At 43.2% G+C, this 11,747-nt stretch overlaps 1 protein-coding gene and 1 pseudogene across 1 annotated transcript; one reads left to right on the top strand and one right to left on the bottom strand.

Annotated features, from left to right (window-relative positions):
* Positions 1-48: 48 nt before the first annotated feature.
* LOC136546205 (pentatricopeptide repeat-containing protein At2g37320-like) lies at positions 49-3,160 on the top strand (annotated as a pseudogene).
* Positions 3,161-5,236: 2,076 nt separating this feature from the next.
* Positions 5,237-6,027, bottom strand: LOC136544088 (zinc finger BED domain-containing protein RICESLEEPER 2-like). The gene is made up of 2 exons (XM_066536358.1): positions 5,424-6,027; positions 5,237-5,337 (listed from the first exon to the last, which is right to left on the bottom strand). Exons 1-2 carry the CDS (start codon positions 6,025-6,027, stop codon positions 5,237-5,239), a joined length of 705 nt encoding a protein of 234 aa, XP_066392455.1.
* Between the last annotated feature and the right edge of the window lie 5,720 nt (positions 6,028-11,747).

Here is an 11,747-nt window from a genome sequence, read left to right as displayed (position 1 = left end):
TGGGCCCCTTTCATACAATTGTTTGGAGAGCTGGGCTTTTGGCCCAGCAAAGGATGGTTATGGGCTTCGAAGTTTGACCCATACTCTTCTTCTTCTTCTGATCTTCTCTCCCTGCTCCTCCGCCCGACCGCTATCCTTCGCGCCGTCGCTCTTGCTCCGCCTCCGCGCCGCCCCGCCCCTTCTCTTCCTCTCCCTGCTCCTCCGTCCCACCGCCCCTCCACCACGCGCCACCGTCGGGTCGTCCTCTGCCGTCGCCGATCTCCTCCCCACGGTCCTCCGCCGCCGCCTCCCTCCGCCCCCATCGCTCCTTCACCGCACTAGCTGCTGTGGTAGAAAGCCAACTTTGATTTAACGAGTCCCAGACAGGCCAATGCTGCCAGACGAGACGATGCCGCCCCGTCTTTCCTGATCCCAGCGCCCTCTGAGCGCTGCCAGACGAGACGATGCCCTCTGAGCGCCGTCGTCTTTCCTGATCCCAGCGCCCTCTGAGCGCTGACGTCGCGCTGCGATGCCGCCGGAGCTGGACTCCGCTGGGCGGTTGCACCGCACGTCTCCATCCTCCACGGCGGCTCCGCAGCCGCAGCGTGGTCGGGCTGTCAGCGCCCCTGCCCAGTGACCAGTGCCTTCTGGCCGCCGCTGCCGCTGCTGCTCTAGTGCTCTGCCTCTTCTCCTGCTGGTATGCCTCTGCTAAGTGCTACTGCTGCGCTGCATCTCTGGTGAGTAATCGGTGATGGGAAGTATGAATTTGTGATTCAGCGTATGAATGCCACGTAGAAGTCTCTGGTATCCTACAGGAACCTGCGCTAGTGTGTTCAGAGAAAAAAAAAACAGATCTATTTCCTCCACCCTGTCTTTTGCAATTAACTATTCTGTGATTGTAGTAGAGACATAGTATTGTAAAGCTATTTGTATTCAGATCTTATCCAAAGCATTTTGAAATTACATGAAACAATATTGTGCAATGCTCTAATTTTTCGTAGAATACTTGTAATTTTCTAGCCATGGAAGACTGTTTGATACTTTTGCTTTAAACAATTATAGCCTAGCACAATTAGCCTAATCTTTGACAGTTTGACTTAACTATACTGAATTTGTGATGCAGTTATACTATAAAATCAAACTTGTTTGCACCTGTGGAATGTGCACACCCATGGGAATTTTTCTTGATGGTCCACTGCTAACATGCACAGACATCTCTTCTACCACTGTCATCTCAAATGCCATGCTGTTATGCCAGCGTTGGCTGCAACTATTCATCTAGTTGTGGCAAATTTTGGCACATCCCCAACACTTGAGAGATCAAGAAAGCAAAGGCACGCCAACCTTCAAAATGCATTGAGAGTTTTGGACCTTGTACCATCCAAGCACCATCATGACCAAGAGGAAGTTCCGTCGCATCACCGCCTTATCAATGGCTGTATGGGTGACATCTTGGGAGTACAATCAAAACTGCATGCTATGCGTAAGGGTAAAGAGAGCTTTGCTAACTCAAGCTCAAATCAAGCACAGCCTGAATGCAGTAACATTGTCTCAAATAATACCTCAGTTCGCCCCTCCATAACTAGACTCACAAAGGAGGGCATGTTTATGCAAATTGTGGAGTTGCATAGGAGGGGACAAATCAGTTCAGATGCATCTATTTTGGCATCTGCACTGAGTTACTGTGCTGATAGGAAAACTCTTACCGCAGGTGTACAGTTCCATGCTCTACTAGTGAAAGTAGGATATGTCTCATCTATCCCCATTGGCAGCTCGCTGATCAGTTTTTATTCAAGATGCAGCCAATTGGAAATTGCTCATCGGGTTTTCCAAAATATGACAGCAAAAAATACTGTGACATGGACAGCATTAATTTCTGGCTATGCCCAGGATAATCAGGTTGAACCATGTCTCCATTTATTTGCACTGATGAGGCGGTCTGTGTGCAAGCCAAATGACATCACATTTACAACTATCTTCAGTATCTGCACTAATCATGCATTTCTTGTACTTGGTAAAAGTGTGCAAGCCCTACAGATGAGAATGGGTTTTGATTCGTATGTGCATGTGTCCAATGCACTAATATCAATGTATGCAAAGTGCGGGAGTATTGGTGAAGCACGAGCTGTATTTGAGAGCATTATATGCAAAGACCTCGTCTCTTGGAACTCCTTGATCTTGATATTCACAGCATGGCCTTGCTGAGCATTGCCTAGGCTTGCTTAAAGAAATGGAAGGGCACATAATACCGGATGCAATCTCCTTCCTTGGCGTGCTCTCATCATGCCGGCATGCATGCCTTGTGGCGGAGGGCCGACGCTGCTTCAGGGCAATGATTGAACATGGAGTAGTACCAGAGATAGATCACTACTCATGTATGGTCGATCTTTTTGGCCGTGCAGGGCTGCTTGATGAAGCATGGGATCTGATCCAGACAATGCCCATGCCTCCAAATGGTGTCATATGGGGCTCCCTGCTAGCTTCCTGTAGGGTGCATGGAAGCATTTCGATCGGCATACAAGCTGCAGAGCACCGTCTAAAGCTGGAACCAAGTTGTGCTGCAACTCATGTCCAGCTAGTGAATTTGTATGGGAGCATTGGCTGCTGGGATGATGTGGCAAGAGTGAGGAAGGTGATGAAGGAGAGAGGGCTGAAAACAAACATCGGGTGCAGTTGGATAGAAGTTGGCAATAAAGTTTATACTTTCACAGCAGAAAACAGATCAAAGAGCCAGGTAAACAATGTCCTGGTTGTTCTTGATTGCTTGCAGTCACATATGGATCACAAGTATGATGTACTGATTGATGGTCTGGATTGGGATGATCCTGAGCATATAAGTTAAGTTTAAACACTATATAAATTTAAAGATCATTGCTTGTCATGTTCAACTTCATTTGAAGAGGAGACACTCAATAGAAATTGTCATGTGTCACTCACACCTCAAATATCTGCAACCTCGTTGTAACATGTAAGTATAACACCTGTGCTTGAGCATTTGAAAAGATTTGATTTGCTCAGTTTACTTTCTTCTGAACTACTGCTGATATCCATTTCATTTTGTATTAAATATATTTTCACAATTGAAACCTCTGTATACAAGAATGCATGTTCAATCTTATGTGGCGTTTGGATAGTCATGTGGGTATGGGATAGGGAGATGGAGATGGATGGCATTAGGTGGGTTATATTCAAGTCAGTCCAACTCCACATGGTTATAGTGTGAAGAAGTCCCAATAGATGTTAATTTCTTAATTTTCACTACATATTTAACGGAAGGACACTATTGTTCTTTTTTGGCCAGCAAACTTCAGTTATACTATATGCGTTTGGTACAGTTCTACAAATTTGTAGAGCTAGAGCTAGTCATCTCTGGCTCTAGAAATCTGTAGAGCTGGAGTTGTGGGCTCATCGAGGGTCTTTTGTTTAGTCACCTTGTTCTTTTTTCAGATTAAAATTAGAAGTTTAAGATATTTTATTTTATTAAACAAACACCAGATTCTGCATAGAGTTGTGAGCTAGAGCTCTGCCAAACAGACCCTATACCACTAATCTGACTGTTTGACATCCAAATGAATCCACTCTGTCTCCATTTATTGTTTACTAGCAAACATACTCGTGTGTTGCAATTGGATGTACACCTTATTTTAGGACAACATGGTAGATTTGCTGCTTGAAGATTTATTCAACAATAGCGTCATACATTATCTTGAATTTGAATTATGTAACGTGCATGGACACGCACTACTCTAGCTCGAATAGGCACGAGAGACTTGCATATTCTATCCAATAATAGTGTCAGTCATTCGAATTTGTCCTAGGATCAGGCTGCCTGCCATATTTGGATACTCTCCTCTAACTTGCACGATCATAGGGAGACGAGACAGACAAATTTTGAACATGTCCTCTAATCGTGTGTGCTTTTCTTTTACTCACCTTGTATGAGTCGACTAACTCTATTTATTCTCCATGCTGTAATAATCGGTGGAGATCGCATGACACATAATTGGCGAAAAAACATTGGCATCGGTTGGTAAAGGGTTATAATGGCTTATAGCGATTGCTGGTAAAATAAATGCATGTTAGTAGATGATGTGGCACGCTGACATAGATAGCTTGTATGAATAGATAGGTGCCAAAGTGCCATAGTTGCATGCGCTAGTGGATTGTTAGATGTAGATACTATGTATATGGAGATAGAATTCAGTGAGGTTTAGGATTATAAGATAGACTAGCAGATGCCTATGCGATTCAAAACTTTCAAATGCAATAAGAGTACGAAGAAAATAGTGGGTCGGGGGCTTCAAAATTTTCCATGTAATAAGAGTACAGAAAAAATAGTGGATCAAAATGAACATCCAACAAAAAAAAGTCAGCTTCATAACAGACTATTTTGGGCCACATTCAAATAAACAATCAGCAATTTTAATAACATTGTCAAAACAACCACAATTAGAATATTTGATTTTTGCAATAATCATAGAGAAGTATACTTACAAATCTACAACATGAGGCATCATATTTCATAGATAATTGATTTGCAACTAGTTACAGCTAGCTATATACCACTCTCATTCAAAAGTGGCTATATACCACTCATTCAAAAGTGCAAATCGATCGTTCTCAGAAGTCAGAACACATCACCTAGCTACTTGCACAACAAAATTATTATAGCTTAGGTAACACTGCAATCTACAGCTTCCTCGAGGGCTAGTCTCTGCAATGGAACAAAATTGAAATTTAGAACCACAACGTTGAATAGAATCAGGTAAAGAAAACAGCATAAACAAAAGACTATATGGATGCGTCTTTTTAATATGTTGGCATATCTGAGACCAATTTTACTTAAAAATGGCAACGGGTAAAATCCGCGTGGGTATAGGAATCACAACCCCGCACCCGCGACAATATATCTGTGCTCGCGCCCGCCACCCGCCACGGGCAGCACTATGCGCCCGCGACCGCTATTGGCGAGCATGCCCGCATACCCGCCAGAAGTATAAATAGATGACATTTAACATAAGCATGTGACAGCTAACACAGAATGACAAAAAGTATACATAGATCACAACGTTCAATTATTCATCACACGTTCATAATCTCAATTCATCACAATCACAAATCAACACAGTTCAATAGTTCACCACAGTCCACACATTCAACAATACAGTACAGGCCTACCATACAAGAATTACAAGTAAACATTGTTCAACTGCAAAGTCTTCCAAGTGATGCAAATAAACAAGACATGAACAAGTAATTAGTCGGAATCTGCTCTAGTGATGCAAGATTCATCTTTCAGATCTTCTTCATTGTCTTCAAGGCATGACCAAAAGCTATTGAACCTTCCATCACCCTCATCTACATTCAAGTTCAAGCATTAGTAGCTGCAGTATACAGTCCATGTATTAATGAAAAGAATTTATTGTAAATGCACATTTTTATACCTTTGAGATTGTGACGAAGCCAACTTTGGTTGCACATCAAAGCTTCCAACATTTTAGGAGTAAGACGACTGCGATGCTCACTTAAAATCCTCTCACTAGTACTGAAAGCCAATTCAGAAGCAATTGTGGTGATTGGAATAGCCAAAATGTCATGAGCAATTAGCCTCAAAGTAGGATAACGAGCTCCCTCCAACTTCCACCAGCCAAGGATATCAAAATAATCATTCTCATCATGAGGAAGAGTTTCCTCTTCCAAGTAGCGATCAAGCTCATTCTTACTTCTAACAAAGCTTGTAGTCTTCTTATTTGCAGCAAGGGTTTTAAATATGGACAACACAGCAGCTGCACTAACTGTAGAAGGGGCACCACCAGAGGATGTAGCCATAGAGTCTTGGTCTTTCACATGATAATGTTTCATTAAAACAGTAAGCAATTCCTGGGCCTCTGTAACATATTTTCCAGCAGCCTCTTCTCCAAAAAGGGCAATATAGCAAGCATGTAACATTGTCATCTTAAGACGTGGATCAAGAATAACAGCAACAGCCATAAGACCATGGATGTCAGCCCAATACTTATCATACTTTTCTATCATGGCAGCAGACATGTTCCTAATAGTTTCATTTTCATCATGACCCCAAGAGTTGAGTTTAAGTTTAATCTCACATACAGTATGTATTAAATTATCACTTGATTTGTTACTGCAGTAGACATGGATTTAGGGAAGTTACTTGCCTTCTTTCTTTTCCCCCAAAAATCACCTGTACGCTAGGAGCTACTGCAAAAACACCAACGATTCATAAGACATTAGCATCTAGTACAGTACCAAACCGAGAGAGATTCGAAGTGATTAGCGAGATCTGTAGCCTGGACTAAATCAAATACCGTGATTGCAGGAAAAGGAGAGATTTGAAGGACAGAGGACAGGGGTAGAACTCACCGGTATGGCTATGCCCTTGCACGCACCGAGCTGAAAGAGTAGCGCGGCTGCTCTGGCACAGCGCGCGGAACGCGCAGCCAAGAGCTTTGCGGCGTGGCTGCTCGGGTCCAGCATGCCGAACGCGCACCCAGGAGCTTGACGACGGTGGCGCCGCACCAGTCGACCTGGCAGTGAAGGCCTGGAACACAACTAGAACGGGAGGCCGGCCGACGTGGGGAACTAGGGGAGCCGCGAGTGGGGACTAGGGAACTGGGGGCTGGGGATCTGACCGTCTGAGGGAGGCCGGAGTGGAGGAGCGACGGTGCTGGGGAGGCTGGAGCCCGGAGGTGCGATGCCTGCCGCCTGCCGCTGGGTCTGGGGAGGCACGACGCCGATGGGGAGGCCAGACTCCGGAGGCGTGACTTGGGATGGGATTGGGAATTTGGGATCACGGATGAGTGAACTGAAGCACTAGAATCTGAAGGTTATATAGCTCTTACGCAGTGGCCCCACATGTCAGTGCGGGTTTCGCGGGTTTTATGGATGCGGGCATGCTCTTTTTTTACCCATTTACCTTTGCCCGCTGGGCACAACTCTATACCCGCGCCCGTGCCCGCGGGCACAGGTTCGCGCCCGTATTCACGCCCACCGGATCGAGTGTCTGCAGGTTCGTGGATTTTTTTTTTTTTTTTTTTTTTTGCCCGTTGGCGTCTTTAGTTTTACTGAACCTGACCCTGACCTGCAGCTACCAGATGGTCTTTTAATGTGTCAGTCCTATGCTCCTATTTATGGATGCAAATGGATCAAATACGCATAGAATCTGATGCGGGTGTCCCCTTTTACCACATTTTAATTTGGATGCGTATGCGAATACAAATACAAATACAAAATGAATGGTTCGAATAAAAAATGATAGGAGATCATAAGAATTGACACAGATTAGATACTGAATTCACGTGCACAAAAAATATTCTAGGTCGCACAGATTAGATATTATACAACAGATTGACACAATTATTTTTTCCATTTACCATTTCAATTTTAACTATCTGAAATTCTGAATAATAACCATAATTGTGTTGCAACATTTGAAAACACACAGGGTCATAAATTGAAAAAATACAGAAGGCATAGGGAGTAACCTGAAGCAAATGTAATCCTAACTGTCTTCCTCTTCTAGGTCCATAGTGTTGTCACCATCATCACGATCCATAATGCTGTCATTGCCATCTTCATGATTACTATTGTCATCCGCCTTTTCTTCAACAAGCAATTCAGTGAAATGATTCCAAATCGGTGAAGTCTTCTTTTTCTTCTTTGGAGCCCTGACTTTGGTGGCCGGACTTCATCTTGCTGGGACCCAGTCCCAATCTCAGCACCATCTGCGCCAGTAGCCCCTTATATGAGGTTTTGTCTCCCTCTCGCTTGCATTCACATTGGCAATGGCACCTGGCGCTCTTCCATTTCCAGATGGCGCCACAGCCTGCAAGAAGCAATTTGATACTTTCATCAATTCAGGTTTAATATGTGTGCTGCAGCTAATTTAGGATATGGACTGCATGTAAAAAGTATTGACAGAAACTATATCCTGGTAAAAAACTATATCTCCCTCATAAATGTTATATATATTCAGTTAAAAAAACATGTCAGGTTTGCTTGTTGCCTGGTTGATAATGAAATACCATCATTTATGATACAGTCACAAAGGGATTCACAAACACAACAGTAGGATGCAGGTGTCATATTCATCAGAATTTTTTTACCTTACATCTAAGACTGCTTTTCTCAACAACAGAACTTAATAAATCATTCACGTATGTGTATGAACGCACCTTCTTTTTTGATAATCTTGCCCTTGAAACCATGGCTATTAATCACCTTCACTACAACACCTTTTGCTCCCAAATCTATAGCTAGAAAATGAGCAAATGTAGCAAGATGCTGGTAATCCTAGAAGGCTAGAAGCAACCATCGTCAAGAAGCAAGAATGAAGCGAGTCACCTTTACGGAGCAGGGGCAGATCTGCAGGGGCAGCAGGAGCAGTAGCACCCGCTAACGCTCGTCAGGCCTGTCATGGGCTCAACCTCGAGTCGAATTGGGGTTGTGCTCATTGCAGCAGGAAGTGAAGCCCCCGCCCACCGCCGTGGCCCCTGGGAACGGAAACTTGGGAGCACGCTGTTAGAACTGTTGAATCACTAGGATCATAGATCTAGCCGGAGTGCTCGATGAAACAAAGACCATCATAGATCTAGCCGGAGTGCTCGATGAAACAAAGACCATCATAGATCTAGCCAGAGTGCTCGATGAAACAAAGACTTATAATACGTTCTAGTGCAATGATAGAGAGACAGAGAGAGGTGGATGAGGTCTGAAGAATCTGACACCGCGGAAGAGGTAGATCCAGATGCCTCTATCGGATTCGTTGGTGAAGTCTGCGCACGGGCAGTGACGGTCGGGGAAGACGTGTCGGAGATGCGGTACCGGCGGTGAAGATCGATGATGGCGCAGTGCTGTGGTGGAGGTACTTCCCGTCACTGGTTGCGCCCCTCACTTAGATCGGGTTTAGGGTTTGTCGGTGGGGAGCTCGGCTTAGGCGAACGTCGTGATTAGAGCTGTCGGTCCCCACCTCTTTTTATAGCGCAGGGTGACAAGGGTCCTCCAGCCATGGTGGGTTGGGCGCCTCCGATCAGGGCACGAATCAAAGGCTTAACTGGGCCGTTGGGTCCAGTTAGGTTAGAGATCAATTTAACAATCTCTTCCTTAATCTCTTTCCATCTTTCACTTTCATATTATTTATTTTTGTTCATTCCATTACAGATTAGTGTATAGAGCATATCTCATCGACACGGTCAAATGCCGATAAATTTAATAGCTACAACGTACTACTCTGTTCTAAAATAGATACTTATCTTTGGGCCTTCTTTTGTCCAGGAATTATAGGCTTTTCCTTAAACCCATGTCGGCTATATGTTCTCTGAACACGTTGGGTGGTAAGCCTTTTGTAAGCGGATCCGCGAGCATCTTTACTGTACTTATATGCTCAAGACTTATGACTTGATCCCGGACTTTATCTTTTATAACATAATACTTTATGTCAATGTGTTTGGCAGCACCACTTGACTTATTGTTGTGAGCATACTGTACTGTCGGATTATTATCGTAGTATAACTTTAGTGGTCTATAGATATCGTAAACCACCTTCAAACCGGGTATGAACTTCTTTAGCCAGTTCACCTACCTCGTTGCCTCATAACACGCTACCAACTCGGCATACATTGTGGATGATGTAGTGACGTTTGCTTTGAGCTTTTCCATGAAATAGCTCCCCCTGCTAGAGTGAATACATATCTAGACGTGGATTTTCTATCATCTCCCGCATAATCAGAATCTGAATACCCCACTATATGGAGTGAATCAGATCTTCTATACGTCATCATGAGGCATTTCGTTCCTTGCAAATAACGCAAGACTTTCTTTACTAATTTCCAGTGTTCTATTCCAGGATTGCTCTGAAATCTGCCAAGTAATCCGGTAACAAATGCCAAGTCAGGGCGCGTGCATACTTGAGCATATTGCAAGCTTCCGACAGCTAAAGCATATGGAATCGCTTTCATTTGATCGATCTCATATTGGTTCCTGGGGCATTAAAAATCTCCATATATGTCGCCCTTGACTATAGGAGCAGGTGAGGGACTACATTTGTGCATACTGAATTTTTTTAAGATTTTCTCTATGTATGCCTTTTGTGACAGTCCTAATACCCCTTTACTTCTATCTCGGTGAATCTCGATCCCTAGAACAAACGAAGCTTCACTAAGATCTTTTATATCAAATTTTGAGGACAAAAACTTCTTTGTCTCCAGTAGTAGACTGACATCACTACTAGCAAGTAAGATATCATCCATATATAGGACAAGGAAGATGAACTTCCATTCTTAAACTTTGTATAGACACAATTGTCCTCTATATTCTCTTTAAACCCAAAATTTCTTATTGTCTGATCAAACTTCAAGTACCACTATCTTGAAGCTTGTTTTAATCCATAAATAGATTTCTTTAGGCGGTATCCTATTTGTTCTTTTTCTTCCATGACAAAACCTTTCGGTTGTGCCATGTAAACATTTCCCTCTAAGTCCCCGTTGAGAAATGTCGTCTTTATATCCATCTGATGTAATTCTAAATCGTAATGTGTCACTAATGTTATTATGATTCTGAAGGAATCCTTACATGAGACTGGAGAAAAGATCTCATTGTAATCAATCTCTTCTCTTTACGTAAAGTCTTTTGCCACAAGTCGGGCTTTATATCTCTCTATATTCCCTTGAGAGTCAAGCTTTGTTTTGTAGACCTATTTACAGCCTACTGTTTTGGCTCATTTAGGAATTATCTCTAAATCCCAAACTTTATTGGTATTCATAGATTTCATTTCATTTTCCATGGCCTAAAGCCACTTTGATGAATGATCACTTCTCATGGCTTCTTCAAATAAGGTGGGATTATCCTCCATTTGAAATTCCTCAGTGTTGTACACTTTATAATCAGTAGGAATAGCTAATTTTCTAACTCTTTGAGACCTTTTAGGGGCCTCCACATTTGGCACATCTTCTGTTTGAGGCTGTTGTTGTTCTCCCTCATATGTGGCAATTGGTTCTATAGGATCCTAAAGAATAGGTTCCTCATCATCATTTATTATTGCCACAGGCGGAATAACAACAGGTGCTGACACCATAGTATCTTGTATTGTCGGTGCAGCGACAGCAGGTAGTGAGAAAATGGCTCATGAATCATCGGAGTGGGCGCATACACCCGCTTCTCTTCAAGGTCAATTTCTCGATCTACCATGCTCCCCCTCATCAATTCATCCTCTAGGAAGACAACGTGTCTCATTTCTACAAACTTTGTATGTCTATCTAGACAGTAGAAACGAAAACCTTTTGACTTTTCTAGGTAGCCAATGAAATGACAACTTACTGTTTTGGGATCTAGCTTTCCAATATTTGGGTTAATACTTTAACCTCAGTAGGACTCTCCCACACACGTAAGTGGTTTAGTGAGGATACTCTTCCTGTCCACAACTCATACGGTGTTTTGGACACCGACTTACTTGGTACTCTATTGAGAATATGAATGGCGAGTTTTAATGCCTCCATCCATAGGCTTATCGGTAAGGTGGAGTAACTTATCAAACTGTGCACCATATCCATCAGGGTACGATTGCGCCTTTCAGCTACTCTATTCTACTGAGGTTCGCTTGGTGTAGAATACTAGGCTACTAAGCCATTCTCCTGTAAGAACCTTACAAAAGGTCCAGGAACTTGGCCATATGGGGTATGCCGATCATAGTACTCCCCCCCATGGTCGGACCTAACTATCTTAATCTTTAAATTGTGTTGGTTTTCAACTTCTGC

Source organism: Miscanthus floridulus, chromosome 3 (assembly GCF_019320115.1).
Source record: "Miscanthus floridulus cultivar M001 chromosome 3, ASM1932011v1, whole genome shotgun sequence".
In the NCBI taxonomy this organism is placed as follows: domain Eukaryota; kingdom Viridiplantae; phylum Streptophyta; class Magnoliopsida; order Poales; family Poaceae; genus Miscanthus; species Miscanthus floridulus.
The sequence above is the reverse complement of the archived record's forward strand: the minus strand, read 5'-3'. Positions and strand labels throughout refer to the sequence as shown.